We start from the raw sequence: 22,818 nt of genomic DNA, 5'->3' as shown, positions 1-22,818 counted from the left end.
GTCTGTGTGGAAAGACTTCAGCCCCATATGAGGGTGGAGGGTGGTCTCCAGTACAGAGTCAGGAGTGCTTGCGACAGTGGGGTTTATTCCTCCTGTCTGGGAGGTACAGGAAGTGCCCCCACATTCCTCCTTAGACTGTGTTTTTCCTGAAAGCATGGGTGGAGGTCACTTTCTGAGAGGTGAGCCTGCTATTTCCGTGGCTCGCTTGGCCCCCTTGTTGCCCAGTGTGCTGGGGACTCCTGGCAGAGCATGTTCCGATGCTCCGGGAGCCACACCTGAGCAAGAAGCCTGTGCTGCCACGGAGTAGGGCCCTCTGTTCTGTAGTCACTCGAGTGTCTTTGCCGTCACGTCCCCTTGTCCCTTCCCGCCTTCCTGCTCGGCGAGTGGGTGGGCTGGTGCGGTCCCCCTGGGAAGTGGATTTTAATGATCCTCTTTGTGTAGCTCAACTTCTGTATCAGTCGTGTTGCCTCTGCGTTTCGGTTGCATTCACGGGATGTTTGGTCTGTGGGTCAGGATTTCCGAGTGTGGCGCTCAGGGTGACGGTGGTGTTTGCCAGCTGTTCACATGTCGGGCACACTGGCCCCGGTTCTGCGTCCCTTGTCCTGCGTGTTCTCCGTCACGTGTGGTGCGGATACACTGGTCTGCCCTGGGGGGGGGGGTACCATGTGTTCAAGTCTTAAGGGAAACGTGCACAAGGACAAACGGAGTAAGCTGGGTCCAGTAACACGTGTCACCCTGGGCCACCTTGTGCCTTGCCTGCCCAGTCTCACGGCCACCATCTGAAAAGTGAGGCGCTGGAGGGGGACTTCATGTTCCTCAGCCTGAAAAGTAACACTTACTTGCAGGAGTCGGTCACCTTTTACCTCCTGAATCAAACAGTCCTCTAGCCATGTGCTGGGCTGCTTCACCCAGGTCAGAAGATGAACTGAAGGAAACCTAGTTTGTAGAAATGTGTTGTCTACAGTTTCTGAGCGTGTTGGCTCAAAGAGCCATAAAGGTTTTTAAAATATATTGGACACCTGATTCTTGGAACAGAAGGCGTTTTCTGAGATCCCTTTTAAAAAGAATGAATTTCCTGCCCTCTTAAGCTGTGAGAATAGCCATCCCCTAGCAGTGAGGCGAGGCTCCGTGCAATCTGGCTCTGAGACCTTTTTCCCCAAGAGCCCCCGGCTGACCTCGGAGCAGCCTTATTTCTACAGATCACAGTTGAGCGCTTCAAAACCGGGGACATGTGCCGCCGCAGGTGAATTTTCAGAAAATTCAGAAACAGCAGCTCGCTGTCCCATCTGCCTCAGATGGGAGTGGCAGGGGCTGGGGAGGTCCCCGCAGCACCACACCCTGTTCTGATGTTTCAGTTGGTAGGTTGAGCCAGAAGTTTAAGTTTGTGGGGGAGGCCGTTACCAGCATCAGGTCCTCCGCTCACTGTACTTGCAGGAATACTGCTGGTTGAAAGGGAGGGGCCTCCCGGCTTAGGTGGGGGTGGGAAAGTGCAGGGGCCACGTCTCCGGTCCTTGTTCGGGGGAACCGCCCTTCCCTGTGTCGACCTCGTCTAAACCCGGCGGCCGTGCACCTGGTCCTGGCCGAGGCATCAGCTCAGCAGCAAGCCGGCCTTGGTCCCAGGTCTCCAAATGGCGGGTGACCACAGGCAAGCCGCCCACCCTCCCCGGCCCCGCTTTCCTCGTCTGCGCGGCTGTGCCTGGGCTACACTGCTCGCTCTCGGCTTTTTTGACCACAGCCAGCTGGCAGAAAGAGCTCCACAAAACCATCTTTACTCTTACACTTGCTATTATTTTCTATTTCTTTAAAAGTGTGCGTTGTGATGCAGTAAATTTGATTTTCTGACCCACCAAAGAGTTGCAGCGCACAGTTTGGAAAATGCAGGACAGGACGAGCTCACGGTCCTCACCAGTGTCCCTGCTGCCTCCCCCCGGACTGAGACCGAGGCTCCTTGAGCCTCCGTCTCCCCAGGTTTAAAACGGAGCCATAAGCCCCCTCTTCGTGGGATTGTTAGCAGCGTGATGAGAAAATGTCTGTGAGCGTCCAGGGTTTTAGTGTAATTTCTGGTCATGTACGATTCACATTCTCCCTTTTGGTATGAAATGGTCAAGTTTTGTTACTTAGCTCAACAGCCTTTGTATTCTCTCTTTCCTTGAATCTGTCAGGACGGGCAGGGACAGAGTAAAGAAGGGACAAGCTGCCCAACTTAGGCACCCCGAGCATCGATGGGGTCACAGGGTTCTTGATCTGGGGGCTTGGTGGGTTTTTTCTTTGGGTGGGGGGTTTGCTCTAAATCCAGGTTTCTCAGCCTTAGCAACACAGATGTTTTGGACTGGACGGTGCTCTGTGGTGGGGGTGTCGTGTGCTTTGTAGGGTGTGTAGCATCCCCAGCCTTATCCGTGGACGCCAGTCTTCTCCCTTCCCCCACCACCCCAGTTTTGGCGCTCTGAAACGTCTGCAGACACTGCCCAGTGTCTCCTGGGGGCAGAGTCATCCCGGGTAAGAACCACTGCTCTAAAGCAGCAGCTGACCACAAAAAGCAATTTTTTCATCATTAACGATGTGCACAATGGTTACAACACAGAGTGGGGTATCTAGAGCACAGTTAACTACATTTCGGGGCCACCCTGAGCCAGCTGCACTCCCTCAAGGCTCCAAAGAATGTAGCCATGGGGGAGGTGAAAACAAAATGTTTCACGTGGAAGAAAAGGAACTGCCAAGTAAAGTAATAGTAGCAAGTAGATGTGAGGAAATAGGTTAGTTAAGGAAGGACAAACCTGTTTTACCACTAGTACACCGAGGAAGCCACGCCAGCATCTGTCTGCACTCTGCTCTGAAAAGGACACTCTCAAGGTTGATTGCAAATGGAAAAACATCCAGCCTTGCATGCCTTCCCCCTCGTCCCTGCCTTTCCTCTGGCCCAGGCGGGAGAGCCCTTGAAAACCGTGTAAACTGGCCACCTCCTTTGGTGGATTTTAATACACTGTCAGTAAGAGAACTCAGTGTTTGTTTGAAAAGAAAATACCGCACATATTTGAAGTCCACAGGTGGAAGGCGTGATTCTCGGAGCACAGCTCTGATGCTCACCTCTGAATCTCATTTGGGCTAAAAGCATAGTTTCTGTGAATCAGGAACATCTCATGATTAACAGACCTCTGGAGAGACGCATTACAAGGGCAGAGAATGAAGGTTTAGTCAGGTAGCGTGTGTTCCAAATCTAAAATTGATCCGTAGCTGTGGGTCTGCCCATCCTCAGTGCTGGAACTCCTCTGGTCACGGTGACCGTCGTCCTCTGTGCAGTGTTCAGGGTCCGTTCCTTGCCACGTGGGCCCAGCACTCCCCCTTTCCCCCGGTCGCTTCTCCGTAGTAGTCTGGCTACAAAATAAAACATTTCTCTTTTGTTCTTCTCACAGAAGAGTTTAAAGAGGTTAGATGTAATCTCTTTGGGCTCCCTTACCACTTCAGGGTCTCGACAGTTTACATTTAGTAAAATGCAATGCGCTGAACTTGGTGCCTCCTTCCCCTCTGGTCCACCTCCATGCAGAATCTAAGAAGCACAAAGGCAGGAGCCGCCTGCTGACATCAGGTCCTGTAGTCAGGGCCCCGCACCCCCTCAGGGCTGTGCAAGGGCACTGGGGCCCCAGCCCCGTGGTACCTCCTCTCCCCCTTCCCTTTGGGAGGCTTGCTGGGGGCCCACATGCCCCCAGGCCACCTCCTCACTGCCCAGCCGTGTCAGGAGGCAGGTTTTCAGATTGAACATAAGAAACAGACTGGTTGTGGAGGGTCAGAGTGGTGTGTGGCAGTGAGCACAGTGGTTTTCCAGGGTAGGATACAAAGGGCCAGATGGACCGGGAGCCTCCGGAAGCAGGTGGACACCTGCCGTCTCCAGCACTGAGCCGTTTGTCTGCTGCTTCCCAGGGATGAGAGGTGGTCTGGCTCACTGGCCCCTTGACAGGGTCAAGCTCACGTTGCAGATCAAGAGGTCAAATGTTGATGGATCTGACCTACAAGTAGTGACTTCATATCCATTTAAAAAAAAAACTAAGACCGTGCTGGTGCCGGGCACAGCTGTCCTTTTGACACAGCATAGTGACTTGCCGAGTCTGGAAAGCGGGCGGCGTACGGATTGATAAAAGGCATTGGGGTGATTTCCTTCAGTTGCTTTGGGCGTAATCTGCCTTTTTAAACCACGTGCCTTTTATGATGTGGGAAAAAACAGAGCTCTTATATAATTCTTTAGTTATATTTGTGTATGTTTTTGGTTGTATTTGGTTTATGGACATTTAATGTTTCAGAATATTCCTTCAAGATCAGGAAAATATCTCGAGGTATTTCTTTTTTGGAGTTTTCTTTCTTTATCATTCAATTCAGTGTTGAATCCTAGAATGTTTATGTGGAAACCTTGTCTCAAATAGTCTCCATTGCTGTACTGTGATAAAAGAATTTTTAAAAATTGATCTAAAATAACACAGAACTTTGATTTTTCAGATTAGTGTTCCTCTCTTGTTCCCGAGGCCAGGGCCTGCGTTTTATTTACCCTGAACTGTTAACAAACAGTACATTGTGGCCGGTCAGATGCTCATTTAAAGAAAACAATGAGCCACTAGTGGCATAATCTGTCTAATTTTTCTTAAGACCTTTTTTTTTAAACTTTTTTTAAAAAGAACTTTTAAATAAATAATCATCAGTCATATTTAGAATTTATATCTGTAAATAAAAGAATGGGAAAGAGCATTTAAAACAGGCGAACTTTTAGGTCCAGGTTCAGTGAGATTATTGGAAAAGTCAGCCTTGGCCAGCGCTGCTTCCGCGGTGCTTGGCAGCAGGTCCTGTCGTAAAGGTGTCTGAAGGTTTGAGGGGCGTTACCTACTCTTGCCGTCCCCCAGGCTGTACGGGGTTTCTCAGAAAGATGCGGAGACGCACACGTTTTCTGGGTCATAGGTAACACTGCCCTGAGGCTCTTTAAATAGAGCCTCAGGTCCAGTCACATCTCATTCATGTTCCTTCTGCCGTTAACGGTCTCACGAGTGAAATCCATGTGTGGGGTTTTACTGGTGCTTCTGGGTTCTCTGTACCTTCATCAGAAGTTCACATGTCTTCGTGTTAGGTATACGTTTTTGTATTGGGTTTCTGTACCGAAGTCCACACCCAAAAAAGCCTACGGCTGCCCTCCGGTTTTCTCTTACCAGTTGTAAACCGAGCTGTACTCCCGTGTACAGTGTGCCTGACGAGCCCTAAGACAGAGGGCTCGCTTTTCTTCCCTCCGGCGCCGTTCCTGCCGCCCTCCTTAGCCCTCCAGTTCCGCGGTCACCGGGGCGTGGGAGCTGGGTCTCTGGCCTTCACGCCGTGAGCCCTGCAGGCTGCAGATGGCGTGGGTGCCGCCTGCCCGGCCCCGTGCCCGCCCGGCAGGGAGGGCCGCGCTCCCTAGGTTCCCCGGCAGCTCGCACCTCCTAGAGTGAACGCTTGTGTACCTGACGGCAAAGAGGGAACAGTTACATTGAATTCAAATTGTTTAAAAAAAAAAAAATGAAAGGACTTCCATTTACTGCAAATAATGGTATTTTGTGTGCTTGTCAGGGCATGAGATTTAAAGATGAACCAAACTTGATGAGGTGGCACTAAAAGGGTTTAAAGCTGCTTGGTCTGCGTGTTGCTTTGCTGCAGTCTTGAACCACAGGGGTTGTGTTCCGTGGGGCAACCGATCGTGCCCACGTGTGGGGAGAAGCAGGTGCCCAGGCTGAGCGTGGGAGAGCAGCCAGCCAGCCGCCCAGAGCCAGACCTGCCCCCTGGCTCCGCGGGCGGGACACCAGGTGGCTTCCTCAGGAACCCACTGCGTCCAGTCGTACCTTTCGGGGAAACAGCCTTCCCCAGCTTGACTCGGGTTGTTCTCAGTGACAGCTTTTCTGGAGAAATAATTCGTACACCATACAGGTGACCCGTTTTTAAAGTGTGCAGTGCACTGGTTTTCATTGTGGCCAGGTGCGGCGCACACTCAGCACCCCCCAGAGAAGCCCGTGTCCTTCAGCTGCCACTCCTCCTCCCCGGCCCCCCCCCCCCCCAGGCCTGGGCAGCGAGACTGCTCTCTGTCTGTAGACGTACCGCTCTGGGCTTCCATGTAAATGCTTTTCGCTCGGCATGCCGCGTTTAGGAGTCACCCCCGCTTCGGCACATGTCAGTACTTCATTCCTTTGTATCGCCAAACATTTTTGATTGTATGGATTAACCACATTTGTTTAACCATCAGTTGACAGACGTGAGTGTTTTGGCTCTTCCAGGTGATACTGCTGCGAACATTTGGGAACTAGGTTTTGTGTGGACTTAAGTTTTCGTTGTCTGTTGGGTCTGTCCCTAAGGAGTGGAATTGCTGGTTCGTGTGGTACGTTTGTTTATTAACCTTTTGAGGCGTTGCCAGACTGTTCTCCAGAGCACCATGTTTACGCCCTCACCAGCCGTATACACCGGTTCAAGTGTTTATTCATCCTTGCCAATTCTTGTTTTTTTTCCTTTTATTTTAGCCATCCTGTCGAGGGTGAAGAGGTGTCTCATTGTGGTTTTGACTGGTCATTTCCCTCATAACTCATCATGTTGAGCATCTTTTCATGTGCTTATTGGCCATTTGTACATCTTTGGGAAAATGTCAGCTCTTTTGCTCATTTTTAAACTGGTTTGTCTTTTAATTATTAAGTTATAACAGTTCTTTGGCAGGGGAGGTAATTAGGTTTATCTGTTTATTTTGGTGGCAGTACTGGGGATTGCATGCTAAGCACACACTCTAGTTCTTCATACATTTTAGATACAAGCCTGTTACCAAGTATATGATTTGCAAAAATATTCTCTTATCTCTTGGGTTGTCTTCTCATGTTCTTGATAGTGTCCTTTGAAGCACAGAAGTTTTAATTTTGAAGACGTCTAAGTCATCTATTTTTTTTTTCTTTTTCGCTTGTGCTTTTGGTATCAAATCTAGGAAACCAGTCTTTAATCCAAAGTCTGAAAGATTTATGCCTATGTTGTCTTCTAAGAGTTTTATTGTTTTAGTTCTTACATGTAAGTCTTGGGGCTTATTTTTTAAAGTCCATTTAGCTCCAGTAGGGAAGGTATTGGAAGAAATAGCCACTAAGAGGAAACAGGGAAAGAAGCATTGAATTTTTTTCATGAAACACGCGGTATGGCTGGAAATCGAGCGTAGGATGCCCTGTTCAGTGACTGGTGTCTTTCCCTCCGTGGACTCGGGGTTGGAGTGGCCCCTTCTCAGGAAGTCCCCTGACCACACCCCTGGGCCGCTCCCCCGCCCTCCGTGCACCCTGTTGGCCTTCCGTGCATGTATCACTGACCGGAGTCTGTTCTCGCCGTTTTCCGGACCTTCCTTAGACTTTCTCCTGAACTGTAAGCTCAAAGAGTGCAGGGTCTTGTCTGTTTTATTCACCACTTTAATCCCTAACACCCAATACTTACTTTCTGGAGCATGGCGTTCCCTGGATCTCCAGGTGTCCTGGGCGAGCAGTGACCGGCACCGACAGGGGAAGGTGACTGGATGGTTAGGGCCCCAGGGAGACCCCTCAGGAGAGAGCGAACCTTGCTGGCCAACCCGGCTGGCCCCCGGAGGCGGTGCGGTCTGCCTGGGGAAGTGAGGAGGAGGCAGCGGCGATGCTTCAGAGCTTCTCCGAGGAAGTGACCTGTGGTCACTTTTATGCCAAGAGTAAAAGTCCTTTTATCAGCAAAGGCCATGTGTCGTGTGTTAATGAGATGAAGAGAGGAGGTGGCATGTGTTATTTCCTAACTAAACTCCATCCTGGAATGCTTTGCCATTCCGAGTGCTGCGTTGATAGGGAAGGAGGCCTCACTGTGCCAGATTTCAGGGTGGACTCAACGTGGGCTCCCCTGAGTTCTGCGCTTTGGAGTCAGCTGCCTTTAATAGCATCCATGTGTTAAGTGGGCTGGCATAGACATAGGAGGAGGAGAGGGTTGGGGTTTGCTTGAGGGAGCATAAAATACGTGAGGCTGGTCGTCACCTTTGACCCTCGCCATCTCTCCACGTGCATGTCAAGTGTGATGATCCTGATAGCAGTTTTGGACTGTCCCTGTTCTGCACGCTGCCGCAGCTCTAGTTGTAGCCGGTTGAAACCCATTATAACCGGCTAAAACCAGTTAACTTGGAGCTGAGAGCTGCAGGGACCGACTCAGGCAGGGTTAGTGAGAGCCCTTGAAAAGAGCTGAGAGCCTCCGTGCCTCTTCTGTTGTTTTAACTCGGGGCACAGGGATTTAGTAACCTGGCTTTGTGACAGCAAATCGAGTAACTTTTAATTCTCTCTAGTTTTAAAAAAAATGCATGTGAAGATCGCAGTCTTGGAGGGTGAGGAGCTATGCGGTGAGGGAAAAGAAGTGTTTGAATCAAAGTGCAGGTGTTGGAAATTTTGCGACAGCCACACATCCAGCTGTGCCCTTGCCTCTTCTCAGGAGAACGAACAGATGAGATGCCCTGGACCTAAGAAAACAAACACAAAACTTGTGGGAAGACGGTCTGTCCTGGAGCTGCTCTGGGGAGGCCTTTCCACCACGCCTGGGCTGCTGGGCAGGCTTCCCTCCCCAGCAGTAAACCCACTTTAAAGCAAAATTAAATCTAATTTAAGGTCACAAATTGAAAAAGCAGGTTTGTTTATTGCAGTGTTAGACTTATTAACTCACAAAAGCCATGAGCCTTGGTCTTTCTGTTTACAGATATGAAATGGAACTCAGAATGAGGTTTAATGGGCTTCCCCCGATCATATTCCCTGGACGGATTTTTTTCTTCTCTTGGGCAGTAAATTTTGAAATCAAAAGGCCTGAAGGAGCGGAGTGCTTCCTGTCATAAATAGGATGGGTGGCATTCTTCAAAGCATTTTACAGCTTCCAACTGTGCATTATAATTTCAAAGCAGCTGAAAAGCATTCTGAGTTTTTAAAAGTGGTATGTTCATTCAGAAACATTTATCAAACACGTGCTTACGTGCCAGCCATTGGTACGGGGCCTGGAGATAGTGTAGAGAGAGGTGCCCAGGGCCCTGCCTCACCGACCTTGCATTTTGGTGCGGGTAAAGACAAACAGGCGGACAAGGAAGCAGCAGTTTGAGACAGTGCTGGGCTGGAGGCGGCGTAAGACACGGCCCTGGGAGCACGACCGATGGGGGAGCTTGCGGGGGCTGATGAATTCTGGGCCCAAGAGGTGAGTTAAGGGACGTGGACATACCAGTAGGAGGTCATTCGACTAGACTAGGGTGTGCTGGGTGCGGGAGGGCCCCGCGGTGCCATCTGGTGTCCTTGTCCCCTCTGTCAACCTGGCCCCTCACCGCCTTCCTTTGAAAAGCTAAAGGGCTGTCAACACACCTTGAGCCTTTCTGGGACACACTTGAGATGAAACTTTCTGGCATCATCAGAGGATTGAAAGACCAGTGGAGCTGTCGTGTGTTGGCAGAAGGGAAACCCCGCGGTCGTCGTGGGCCACAAGACGCTGGGCAGTCCAGCAGTGGCAAATGGAGTCAGGAAAAGCGCAGATAACATCCATGGCGTGTGCTGCTATGTAAAGGGCGGAAGTGAGTTTGGCCAGGTGGCTGGGACGTCACGCCCATTGGTTGTCCATATGTGTGAAGTTACCTGTTCATAATTTTTAAGTGTTCAGAAATGAAGCGAGGGTGGCAGCTCTGCACGGGGGCCACGGCGCTGTTTTGAGCGTGGCGGCGAGCGCAGGACAGACCCCTGCGGGCTTGCGGCGGCGGCGGCACAGCTGGTGTTCTGACTCCGGCCTGGACTGTCTGATGCGCTTTGTTGATGGCACACTGGCTGCCAGACAGACCCACGTGTAGGGGTCTCAGCCAAGTTGTTGGGCCTGAGCTGTTGCGTCTTACCCTGCAGCAGTGTCTGCGCCGTCTCCGTGACTCCTTCCCTCTCCAGGCACAGGGACTCTTCTGTAAGACACTGGTTTTCAAACCCCGCCTCTAAGGAACCCAGCCACCCCTCCCTCCCCAGGAGTTTACTGTTTAATTTTAGGATGCTTTGTACTTGACTGAATTAAAGTAATTTTGGAACCCACTTATATTTTTCTCCCTAATCTGTCTATATATGCCAGGGTTCCAGATAACATTTTTTTGAAAATTTTTTGGGGGGGTAATTAGGTTTGCGTATTTATTTTTAGGGGAGGTACCGGGGATTGTGTGCTAATAAGCATGCGCTCTACCAGTTGAGCTATACCCTCCCCCCCACCGATTACTTTTTAATTAAAAGTTTGAAGAATAATGTTTAAGGAAAGTTTGAAAACCTTTGGAAAATTTGTCTATTACAGAAGTAAACTAGGGGGAGCATTTTTATGTACTGTAAGAATTTTTATTTCTTTGAAGTAGTGTCATGGAAAACCCACTAAAATTGAAGTTTAAAAAAAAAACGAGATAAAAGGTGTAAGAGAGCATTGGGAACTGTGAAATGTTAAGGAACACGGGCTCAGCGAGGGAGACGGGGGGAGCTGGGCGGGGGGTTCCTCTCCCTAACGCCGCACCTTCTCAGTGCTGGGCCCCCACCACGCGTGGCACCTTGCGTTCGCGCGGGGCCCCGGGCCCCAGGGGGGCTCTGTTTTCAAAGGGATGCCAGAGCAGGCTTCCTTGTGCAGAAGGAGTTCAGGCCACGCAGAAAAGGCCCCGCGTTCAAGAACACCCTAGATTTCCTGGCAGGACGAGTGGAAGCCGGCCTGAGCCAGCTCTGCGTTCTGGGGCTTCCTGCTGTTGGATTTGGGGGGTTAAACATTTCCCGGCACGTCACTCGGATGCCTGAGGCACGGGCTTGGGTTGCAGAGCAGGGGACAGCAAACTGGGAGGCCCAGTCCAGCGCGCTGCCAGCTTTTGTAAAGTTTTATCTGAAGGTGGCTTCCCCTGCCCCTCGTCCCTCCACCCCACCTACATCTCGCCACACGGGGGCAGATGGGCTGAGAAGCCAGAAATGCTTATTGTCTGGCCCTTGCTGGAAAAAAATCTGCCAGCCCCTGTTCTGGAGTTTAATACGAGCTGGTTCTGGATACATTTAAATTCTCAGGCTGAAAAGAGGTTTTGGGGCTGAGGAGGGGGTAGGCTTGTCCTTCAGCAGTTTCTTTCCTGTCTCAGGAGGGAACATTTAAATAAGAGGGAGCCCCAGCATTTCTTAATTAAGGTTGTGGTCACATCACAGAGGTGCCCTTTGGGTCAGTGACTTGTCCGCTGATCCGAGACATGGTTTGGGAATACAGCTGACCCTCCAAGGCAGGCGCTGCTGGAGACCAGAGGGCCTGGCCCTGGGGCCTCAGCCCGGCAGGGCCTCCTGGGTGGCGATAATGTCCTTGAGACGAGGGACAGGCCATGTGTGTGACGGGCTGATGTGAGGCAAGGCTGACTTTCAGGCAGTTTGGAAAACTCCCAGGTGCCTGGCCCTGGGGTGGCGTGAGAAGTACCAGCTCCCCCCAGCCCCTCGGCCCCTCCCCGTGACGCCGCTGCTTCCTCCGCCTTCTCCGCCTGGTGGTCTCGGCCCTCCTGAGCCCGTGCTGGGGCAGGCCCGGCTCTGCGTCCCCGGCTGTGCTGTGTTGCAGCCTCGGGAATGGGCGCAGCAGCCACCTCCAGGCACCTTGCTCCGCTGGTTCTCACCAGCTAACAGACATTTCCTTGGTGTTAATACTCCCAAGTTCTTACACATTCAGTAAGTAGAACTTTCGAAGTCAAAACGAAAGGCAGAAGCATGCTGCTCCTGCTGAGAGGACAGCCACTGACTGGGAGTTGCTATCCTGACATTTGCCACGGGCGACCCAGGGGGCTCATGCCACCCCACCCTGGGGGGACAGCCAGCTGACAAACCGGGGCATCGGGCTCTGGATCAGGACCCTGTGGGTCGTGAGATCCGTTCAGTAGATCACCAACCAGCATAAAGAGAAGAGAAACTCTCAGAGTGGTTGCGTACAGTGAGGGAAAGTGTTAGGAAAAAAAACTTGTTTCTGTGTGTGTGTGTGTATATACACGTGTACATACCATGTGCAGAATGTGTTTTGGATACCCAGGCCACGTGCCTGCTCGGGTCTCCCAGGTGGCTCCGGCCTGTTACCGCGGACATTCCCCATAGTCCTGGTGGAGCCCCTGCTGTGGGTCGGGGGTCCAGTCTCCTGGAGCAGCTGCGTGGATTGCTGGAGGGTTTTAATGCCCTGCCACCAAACGTGGGTCTGACACACATGGGCTTCTGCAGGCTCCCCCTTCCTACTTCCCACCCCATATTCTAAGACCCTCTCATCTGCACACAGCCCAAGGAACCATCGCATTATTGGGCATTCTGGGAGAGCACTGATATCTGAGCTTTCCTCACCCTTTGTTCATGGAACCTTTGGGAACCTGGAAACTTCTGGAATTCATTTCTAGTGGTGTAAATTAGCACTTCTCTGTTAAAACCCACCCGTGCACTGAGGGCAGAACCCGCATCATTTCTCTGTTCAGAGTGTCCTTTGAGCAGAGCAATTTGAAAAGTGGGTTTACAAAACTGATTTTTGTTGGACCAAAGTATTCTGGTTGCACACCTGTGTCTGCACATCTGTGTATGACAGCGTTTTTGTGGCAAGAATCAAGGACCTACATACGGTTTCTTCCTCACCCCCTGCCCCCACAGTCGGTGTGCCAGGGGCTGCGCTGAACTCTTTGCGTGTGTTGTGGGACGTTCGGTGTGGCCACCAGTGGGGTGTGCGCTGTTGTCCTGGCACTGGCTGGCGGGAGGCGGGCCCACCAGCCACTGTTGCACCGAGACTTGGTGAGGAAGGATGGGTACATCCCGGGGCAGTGGGGCTTCCTCTGGAGTGGCCGGAACAAGGGTGCTGGTCCCCAGGGCCCTTCACCGCCACGGGCAGGGCTGTCTCCTCCCACTCCTAAAACGGCCCTTTTCTGATTTTCTTGAGGTTTCTTACTCTCTTCCTGCACCGCCCCCCTACCCATCTGCAGCCTGACCTGTTGCTGGAATTCAGGGCTAAGGTGTCTGCTGGCTCGAGGCTTTCAGGTGATTCCTGGCCTGAGTTTGGATCGACTGAATGAGTCTGAGTCACAGCTGAAAAAGTCGTTAAATTCTTTAATCTCTGTTGAGACGTACTTGCGGTATAATAAAATGTGAAGACTTAAAGTGTCGATACTGATCGGTTTGGGCTCACTTGTACACCCGTGAATGGGCATCGCTGCGTGAACGGAAACAGGGAGCCACAGGCGCTGTGGAAGCCCCGCTGGGTGCCGGGTGCTCTCAGAGATGCAGGTCGTGTCCCTGTTTATTTTTCACGTCACCGAGGAAGTTAAAAGAAGGTGACTGCTACCCCCATTAATTAATTAGAAAACGAAGAATTGCGAACCTACAGAAGGGACGGCTTTCTTCTTACGACCTGCTTCTGAATTCCCTGGTTCGGGCTGCCCAGCACTGAGAACTGTGCTTCCCTCCTTTAGCAGCAGAGGAAGGAGGTGGGTGCAGGAAAGTATGAGCTGTGCCAAGGTTTTTTTTTTAAGTTTCAGTGATCTGGAGGAAGGAGTCAATTCCATCAGTGCCCACTGTGGAAATATTGCTGGGAGAACTTGAGACAAGTGTTGCTTTGCTGCCAGCTTTTCAGGAAGACCCCATTCCATGTGTGACAAGTGGCCCTGCAAATTGTGGGTCCTAGAGAGTTTAGGGGATAAAAGATAAGGATTTTCTTTGTTTCTCAATGAAGTACAAAGAGAAATAAAACCCTGTGCACAAGCAAAGAAATATCTGTTGGGCCCTCAGCCTCACACAGCATCTCTGTGATGTCTTTTAAACATCCTGTCATTGGAATTTTGAAATATGTTTAATTGTTTTGTCATGAAAAGACTTGTTGTTTTTTCGGTTCCTCGTGGGGTGGGGAGAGGGGTTGGTCTGTACTTCCTGGATGCCATATTCGCCTTCGGGGGTCGGAAGACTAGATCTCTTATTAATCGTGACAATAAAGCATCTTTACCAGCAAGAGCGGTGGAAATGCTGACTTCATATTGGTCGTGAAAGAGCCTTTCACTCAGCCCGGCTCCTGGATCTTCTTCCAGTGGTGGTGGGACCGCTGCCCCTGCCTTTCGCCCCCGCCCCCACCCCGCTGCCCGCAGGGGCTTTATCCTGCTAGAAAAGAGACTGGAATTCAGGCTCTGTTTCTGTGTGTGCAACTAAGGAGAGCACAGGGAGAAAGGTGGGAGGCTAGTATACGCCCGTCCTCAAAGTCACATCTAAAAAATAGTGTGTCCGCAAGTTGTGCAAAGACAGAATGTCACTGTCAAGGGCCTGGTGGGATCAGGTCACACGTATCTGTCACTAGGACACTGTGAAGCTGGCAGAGTTCTCCTCTGCTGGTACAGCTATCCCCGTGTGCAGTTGTGAGAAGTGAGGCTCCTTCCTGAGGTCCCAGGGTGGGCAGCCCCAGTCCCGCGACCCTCATCCACTGGGGCGTGGGTGGGGCTGGTGGTGTCCGAGGCATCTGGGTTTGCATGAGGCGGGAGAGAAACGAGAGATGGAGGCGCCTAGGGGGGCTGTTTGGGTTCTGTCCAGTGCTCGGCCTTCAGTACTCAAGGCAGAGCACAAGAACGGGGGTCTGGTTGTTGCGGTGGCTTCCTCTGATGGGCGCAGTATCTGAGCTCTGTTCACTTGTTCTTCTGCTCAGAATATTTCAGGGGCCGCCCTTTCCCTTTTATGGTGTGAATTTCTGTTGGCAGTATAGGAAAGAACATTTTGTTGAAGACAGAAAGATTTCCAAGACCCGTCCAGTCTGACCTGCTTCCCTTTTGTTGTGATGCTCCGAGGCTGTTAGCTCATTTCCATGCGCCTCTGAAACTCCTTCGTGGATGTGAAGTTCGCTGGCGTCCTGTTCTTAGAAGTTCAAAGGGCCCGGCTGCCTGTAAGCAGAGGGCAGCACCCCCAGCGTCCCCGCACGTCTGAGTGCAGTGTAGCCGAGGGGAAGGGCTCTTTCCAAAAGATGTCTCTTTACTTCATTCCTCATTGTTTGTGTGTAGATCTGTTTATAGCCGATTAAAGGAGAGATCTGGCCAGCAGCGGGTAATGGTTTAATTCACAGGGACCCCAGTCAAAATGTTGAGATTGCTTGCACTTTACTATTGCCACAGATGGATTACCGTAAAGGGCCTCCCTCTTTCAAAGGCAGTACAGACGAGAGTGTGATGGGAGGAGGCCTTTTTAAAAGCATGTAATCACTTCCATGTATAGCTAATGCTGAACCAAGAATGGGACAGAAAACGGTGGACTGCTCACTGGGGGTAACTGAGAGGGCTTTGATGCAGCAGAAAATGGCCTAGACTGGATGCCGAGGCCAAATTTAGGTAGAATCTCCACGTAAAAGAGTGTGCCTGAAGGGTCCAGAGAGATGGCGGGGGGTGTGTGTGTGTGTGCATGTGTGTGTTTGCGTGTGTGTGTGTTTGCGTGTGTCTGCCTCTTACCAGCAGAGACAGCCAGTGCTGGGATCAGACTTGCATCCTGTCTGCAGGGTTTGGAGGAGGAGGGGTTTCCTGGCAGGTCTCTGCTGGTAAACCTTTAGTAAAGGACCTTTACTGCAGGGCACCCACATCGAGCGGGTCTGCTCTCTGTAGGCTGTGCACACCTGCAGCACCCGCGGGGGGCGGGGAGGGGGCGTGGTGCAGGGGCGGCTGCGTCAGGCGGTCTGCTCGCCTCCCTTCCCCTCCGGCAGGCGCCCTCCAGGAATGCGGAGAGCGGTGTCTTCCTCCTTTTACTGTGTTTATTGTTACAGTTAGCAGCACTGAACCAAATCAGTTATTGCGGGAAGCTAAGTAGTTGTGGTTTATAAAGGAAGCCTTCGCTGACGGCACACCGCAGGGCAGCGCAGCAGCCTGCCTGGCCGGGGATGTGCGTTTAGCTTCCCGGTTACATTTTGCATTTATCTGTTATCTTGCAAAATTGTGCTTAAACACATAAAAACACCTAACTGAAACATGCATTTTCTTCCCCTAAAGTTGACTGACACCCCTCTTAATGAAGAATAATGTGGTTCCTTTCTTTGTAAAAGAAATTAAACTTAAATTAAAAGTGTCAACAATATTAATGCACTTCAGAGAGTCACTTTTTCTAACATTAAACTTGTTAGGCCAGGGAAACCTGCCAGCTTGTTGCTTACTGGATTTTCTCTGGTTTCTTAAGGTTCGCCATCGATGGTGCGAGCTGGTTGTGAAGCACAGACACACAGGAGCGTACAGTCACGTGGAGCGATTCCTCCAGGAGGACCAGGTGAGCTTCGCCTTTAGCAGGTGGAGACTCCCTCAGCGCTGTCCTCTGACTCTGCGGGGCACTTAACACAGGGACTCAAGGAGACGCCTCTCTCATAACAAATATTTAAACATTTCCCAGGGATTTTAAAGAGTTGGTAGGAGCTTATCTGTCACGCTTTTGAGCTGATTTTTTCCTTCTCTCTTGGTGTCCCTTTGAATCATCTCCCCTTGTAAAAACTCCCTCTCTGCAGCCCACTGCCGCTGCCAAATGAAGCACGCACAGACCTCGCTGCATCCCAGACCTCAAGTTCGTCAGGTCACGGTTCTGGCCTAGTGATGCCATGGCGAGTGTCCGTGTCTTCAGTGGCCCTGACTTAAAGTGTGTGCGAGATGAGACGGGGAGAGCCGCCACTGGCGGGAGGAGCCTGGCCTGTCTCTGCACCTACATGGCAGGCGGATCCCTGTGCTGAGTCTCCTTCCTGTGAGAACCTTCCTCACTGCTCACCAGTGAAAGGGACCCCTCGCTAGGAGCGTGCAGAAACCTGTTGGAAGGTGTGGTCCTCGCCCCCTCTGCTGGGTCACCACCCACCCGCCGTGCCCCCGGCCTGGCTGTCCATGGCGGTGCGTGTGCCATGGCTTCTGTCGGCTGTGGGAAGTCGGCTGCAGCCTGCTCCTGCTGGCGTGACCAGTGTGTGCCTCTCAGTGAGCTCTCTGCCCAGCACCGTGGGCTGACGGAATGGAGCCACATTTGAGTTGGGGTGGCGAGTGGGGGTGGGGCAAACAAAGGGGCTTTTGAGAGCGCCTGAGTACGGGGGGCAGCCAGCAAGTAAGGGCTCGCTATTCCCACAAAGAAAAATACACGACTTTGTTCCAGAAGAAATGTCACATTTGCACAGTGAAGCAAGAGGTGTTTGGAAACACGGTCGGGGGGTGGAATCAGGACAAAATGGAGGCGCAACTTCAGGTCTGTTCTGAAAACCAGAATTAACTGCAGTATGTTTGGAACCACAATCTTTGCCAAGTAAGGATTACCATCAGTTTATTCAAGCAAGAATTTTTGAACCCCTAACCACCACACCACGTTTTTATTTTGCTCTATCTTTGAGGTCCTCCTTTTAATTTGCTCCAGCAGAATGAAATCTGTAGCATAAGCTTAGAACAAGAGAGGAGGCAGAGCCAGAGGGGTCTTTTGGTCTTGCAGAGCACAGCTGGCTGCTTGCAACCCTCCAGGGGAATGCACATGTGAGTCTCTGCAGCACGGTTTTGGAAACAGAAGGGCCAGTGTTGGCGGCCGTGGTGGGGAAGTTGGAGGAAAGCGGCGGGCAGGCAGGGCTGAACAAGCAGGCGTCCTTCCCCGGGCGGCCTGACGGTCTCCCACCCCTGGCCGCCGTGTGACATGCTAGGGACACACTTTCCTGGGAAGAAGGCTTGTGCCTGTGTGACATGGCACCTGGGGTGCACCTTTCAGCTGCAGGGCTCTCCGCGGGTACCTCCCGGTCCCTGTGTCCCCGACAGTCATCACTAGAGAAAGGCTTACTCAGCACTCTGCGGTCGGTCAGTTCAACCACCAGAGTCTGTAGACGGAACTGATGGGCAAGAATTCCTTGGGGTTTCAATGAGAAAGAGAAGGGACTGAAAGCTGCAGGTCCCCAAAGAACAGCCATGCAGCTGCCTGTCTTTCCAGGGTCTCGGTAACCTCCAGACCAGTGCGCCTGCACGGAGCCAGCACAGCCTGCGCCCGAGCGCATGGGGACACATGGGGGACACGTGGTTTCTTTTTCTTAAACTCTCTGGCCTCTGTGCCCCCACAGGCCATGGGCATCTACCTCTACGGGGAGCTGATGGTGAGTGAGGATGCCCGGCAGCAGCGCCTCGCCCGCAGGTGCTTCGAGCTGAGCAGGGAGCACATGGACAGGTCCTCCGCCCAGGTGGTGGCCGAGATGTTATTTTAAAGAGGTGATTCTCTTGCTTTCCTTTCCCCATTGTTTGGCCTTAACCGAGATTCTTCTTAGGAGCCAAGTAAGTCAATGAGCCACAAATGGTGAGCCAGGAGCCCCGGCAGCATCAGGGCTGTGCTCTGCCGGGGGGCAGGTGGTGCCTGTCTCTAAGCCGTCCACGCCCACACGGCAGCTCCCTTGGCACTGTCTGGTCCACTTTGGTTTTGTGATTTGTGGGAACAGTTTGTGGGAGAGCATCTTGGGTCGGTTTCGGAGGTGAGCTGGAGAGGCCAGTGGACGTGTGGGCCCTGTCTTCAAGGCGAAGGCAGATGGGGGTGGGGGTGCTGCCGGGTCGTCCCCCCGAGCTGCCCACGGCACGTGAGAACTCGAGGTTCCACGGGTTGTCTCTGCCTGGCTGGGGAGGAGGCAGGAGGTCCTGCGTGTCTCCAGACCAGCGGTTACCTGGTCTTGGAGCAGAGTTTCTCCCTGGCTTACGTTGGGAGTAAGTGGGAGTCCTGAATTACCCAGATTGCTTCCTCTGTTAATTGTGCTTGGAATTGGCCTGTTAGATTTATATATCCTAGCAATTTTTAACTGTGGATTTCTGCATTTTAAAAGTAATTTAGCAATGGTACATAAAGTTTTATAAGTAGAACTGTGAGATTACAAGTGTGATTTTTTTTCTCTCTAACATTCTTTATCATTTCTGTGCGTGTTTCTCTTTAAGGGTTACATGATATAATAGGGTATGTCTGATTTTGTCTCTTTTAATGTAGCATCAAACCTCAAGCATTTTTCATGTTATATAGCTTCTCTATAAACAATTTTAATGAATATTTAATATATTAACTTGATATTTTTAACCTATTGTTGGATATTTAGTTTCTGATGTTTTCCTCTTATAAAGACCATTTTTGTCTAGTATGTTTAACTATCTTATTTATGTGAAAGAACTCTGATACCGAAGGGAGCGGTTTTCTAAAGTATGATTCCGTTCTTCCAGAAGAGCCAGGGAACTGTGTTGGCTTGGAAATAGTAAAATTGCCACGACTGTGCGTCTTGCAGTGAAACAGCTGTGTGCAGGCACTCCCCAGAACTCCCCCGGGCAGCTTCAGACCCTATTCAGAGACGGGCCAGTTTGAAAAACAGAACAGTTGCACAGTTATCCTGTTGCCAGCCTCATACAGGAATCAGTATAAGTCATCCTTCTCTTTAGATTTTTTTAATTTCACGGAGAGCTTGTGTTTCTTGAAGTGTGTGAAACTACAGTGGGGCAGACCGCCTTTGATGTTCCCTGGGTTCCAAGCTGTGGAGAAGCCACCGCGGGCTACACAGCTCTGGCATTCGTCATTGTGACTTCTGCCCCAAGCAGACAGAGGCCCAGTCCGGGCCCCGAGCCTGCTGTTTTCCCACCACCCCGTCCCTGCCCTTCTGGGATGAGCGCAAGGTCAGTGCGTGCCCTCTGGCCCCCACCCCAGCTTTCTCAGTGAGGGACAGTAACGGGGGCTCCCTGAGTTGCACCTTCCAGCAGCCAGGAATCCTTCCCACCCTGAGAGGGGCCCCAAAGACGTCCCAGAGCATTTAGAGCCTGTGCCCCAAGTAAAGACGGGAAACGGAGCAGACCCAGAACGGCTGATTGGGGTGTTTTTCATTTCATCTTCCAAAGCCGCACTGACATTTGTGTGATGAGTCCTTTGATTTAAAAAAATTACACCCCTAGGATGGCAAGTAAGTGAACAAACAGAAATAAAACCCATTTGGTAGTGTAGCAGGCCTGGAGGTGGTGTCATCGCCTCGTGTCCGAGAAACCCAGTGCGTGCGATGTGGGCGCGGCTCGGTGCCGCCCTGAGTGCTCTGGCTGCTTGGGTTCCTGGCATGCTGATTTGTGACTTAAGATTAAAATCACATTGCCAGGGATTACCACGCAACCATGACCCTGGCTGCTCCTCCAGAAGCCATAGTTACCCTCTCTCTGCAGTTTGGGAGACAGATGCATCTCATAGCTCCTCTCTGGAAACAGAAGAAGCCGACGGCCCTGGAAGATGCTCGCCGGCCCTTTCATTATGCCCAGCCGACGACCTCTCTGACGAGGTGCAGAGCTTAGCTGATTGGTGAACAGTGACTGGTTTCCGCTTTGTTCACAGTGGCTAAGTTCTGCACCTGAAGAGAAGGTGAGATGGGGACAGTTAAGTTGGAGCCGCTGGGGCAGAGGCCACTGCTGAGCGGTCAGCTTGGGGCCGAGCACGATTCTGGAGGACGAGAGCCCGCCTGGCCCCAAGGATGCACTTTGTCCTGTTACAAATGCAAAGAACGTACTAAAAGTCCACGGAAGTATAAATCCACTAATTAGACATCTGTCTGAAAGCTCAAATGTATTGAAAGCTTCAAGAAATATTCTTTTAAAAATCTAAAACCATGAGAATCACAAAAGTCGAATCAAACTATGTCAGCGGTCGGTGGCCTGTGAGCAGGTCTGGGGCTTTTGGAGGAGGCTCCTTGCTGTGATTTGCGAGCGCGGTGAACTGTCTCTTGTATTTGCAGTCCAGGTTCTGTTTCCTGCAGCCGCCCCCGGGACGAGGCCGAGCCAGCCCCCAGCTGAGGCACTGCTTCTCTGGCTGTCGATTGGACCCGCCCTCCGGTGCCTACTGAGCTGATATCAGTTCTCATTTTACACACTGGCTCAGTTCAGCAGGAACAGGAGTCGAGCCCTAGAGCAAAAGCCTTCCTGTCTGTAAGTGCCCAGAGGCTCGGGAGCCGGGACTACAGCCACGCGAGGACGGGCCGAGAGTGCGCTGCGGAGCCGACCGGCGGCGGGGGCGCCCCTCCATGTGTGTCCTGTGTGCGGGGGACGTGGAGTCACAGAGCTGTTCTGACACGAGAGGAGGGAGCTTCCGCCCGCCGAGGCGGAGTGCGTGTGTGGCGCGGGCAGTGCACGCCCCTGTCACGGTGCAGTGTGGCCCGAAAGCAGTCCACGTGAACGCGGATGTGAAACGGGCTGCCTTCCTAGCGCCTGTCCTGTGAACGAAGACCACGTTACAGCCGCCGGCTTTCACAGCCGTGTGCGAGTGAAGCCGGTGGCACATGGTCCAGCTGTAAAGCCCGTTCTCGGGGCTATGAGATGTGGCCAGTCCCCTCCTGTCCTCCACTTGCAGTCCTCTCTCCAGAGCCGAGAGCACCAGGCACGCAGAGGTACTTGTTTACAAGAATTCCTCTGTTGTGACCGGGCAGTAAATTTTATTGCTGTTTCCTTTGCAGGAAAGATCACAGAGAGATTCTTTTTCATACATCTCCTCCTTGCCCTAGTGGGACCAGGATCGCATTGACCCTGGACATCAAAGGAAAGATTATGGGGCTGCTAAAGCCATCAGCCGACAGCCGTGTGCATGCCGTGGAGTGACTTCCCCAGAGGCTCTCACAGTGGAGCTCGTGTAAAAGGCACGTCCTGGTAAACGGTCTCCTCAGGGCTGTGTGACACCTGTGTCCCCACCCTGGAGATGCCACCTCAAGATCCTGAGTCTCAGTGGAATCTCCTCTATGAGTTAAGGCAATTCTTACACACAGATGATGGCGTATACACCTGAGACCTGTCAGAAAACCTGCTGAACCTTTTCCTTCCATCCCCTCAGCATATGGACATTTGTGCAATTCCAGGAGAGCATCTGTATACTGGGACCAGTGAGCACCATATGCTGTCCTCCTCTGGGTCATTTCAGAAACATTTTGTACAATTATTTTGACTGATGTGTCCATTATTTAGATTTTTTCCGAAATTTTTTGTACCTTTTGTTCAAAGTGCAGATGTATTAATAAAATGTAAAGGATTAGTCTTTTTGTATTCGTGTTTGCTTCTGAATTTAATACTGTTTTAAAGGGGGGGAAGTGTGTAAGGAAAGGTCACACTCTGCATTCTGTGTCCTTCCTCACACCAGTTTCTGTGTAGTTCTCAGGGTGGCGGTGGTGCTCCCCAGAGGCCGCGGGCGCCTGCTCCCGACCGAGGCGGGCCCAGCACTGTCAGTCTGTGGTGGTGTCACCTTCCTCTCCGACGAATGTTTGAAGTTTAAAAGACAAACTAAGCTTCCAGCACTGTCTAAAGGGAAAGGTGGCTTTAAAAGGCCCCACAAGCCACAGCGCCGGGTGTGGTCGCGGCCACGCCCCTTGGGGGAGCGCGGCCCCCGTTCTGCCCTTCAGGAGCTCTTGATTTCCGAAAGTAGCTAAGTGACTCATTCTAGAAGGTCTTGTAGGGGCTTGGTCTTGGCTGTTCGTGTGCTCTGCATGTGATGGCATGTGCTTTGTGTACCGTATTGATAGAATAAGTGATGTGTAAGTGTAAGTGTGAGCGCGCCGCCTTCTGCGGAGACCAGGGATGCACGACGCAGCCTCCCCTGCGCGCGGTCGGCCCAGCACGTCCTGGGGCTGCGGGCCGGCGGTGGTTTGGCTCCGTGCCGTTGTTCTGCAAGTTAAAACCGCTGAGGCAGAGCCAAGCTGCTGCAGGAGCCGTGTCGCACAAGGACAGCTGCTACCCGTGTCCCCGGGCCCGCCGGTCCGCGCTGGAACTCGAACTCGGTGTGACCTGCAGGTGGTGGTAGTCGTGGGAGGGCCCTTGTGCCCCGGCTTGTCCCTGTGGTGAGGGAGGGACAGACGGCTCTACCC

General features: G+C 52.0%; 1 protein-coding gene across 5 annotated transcripts in view; it reads left to right on the top strand.

Moving 5' to 3' along the window:
• Positions 1 to 21,992, top strand: part of AOPEP (aminopeptidase O (putative)) — a 324,357-nt gene extending 302,365 nt beyond the window's left edge. For 2 of the 5 annotated variants that reach the window (XM_031447198.2, XM_031447195.2), the window contains 3 exons: positions 16,164 to 16,250; positions 18,043 to 18,187; positions 21,424 to 21,992. In XM_031447198.2, coding sequence (XP_031303058.1) covers positions 16,164 to 16,250; positions 18,043 to 18,183 — 228 coding nt within the window. In that variant the 3' untranslated portion in view covers positions 18,184 to 18,187; positions 21,424 to 21,992. The other 3 variants (XR_004135281.2, XM_031447196.2, XM_064490107.1) reach the window with 3 other exon arrangements.
• The last annotated feature ends 826 nt before the right edge of the window (positions 21,993 to 22,818 follow it).

The sequence above is a fragment of the Camelus dromedarius genome, chromosome 10 (assembly GCF_036321535.1).
Source record: "Camelus dromedarius isolate mCamDro1 chromosome 10, mCamDro1.pat, whole genome shotgun sequence".
NCBI classification, from domain to species: Eukaryota; Metazoa; Chordata; class Mammalia; order Artiodactyla; family Camelidae; genus Camelus; species Camelus dromedarius.
Note: the sequence above shows the minus strand (reverse complement) of the source record. Positions and strands in the feature narration are given on the sequence as shown.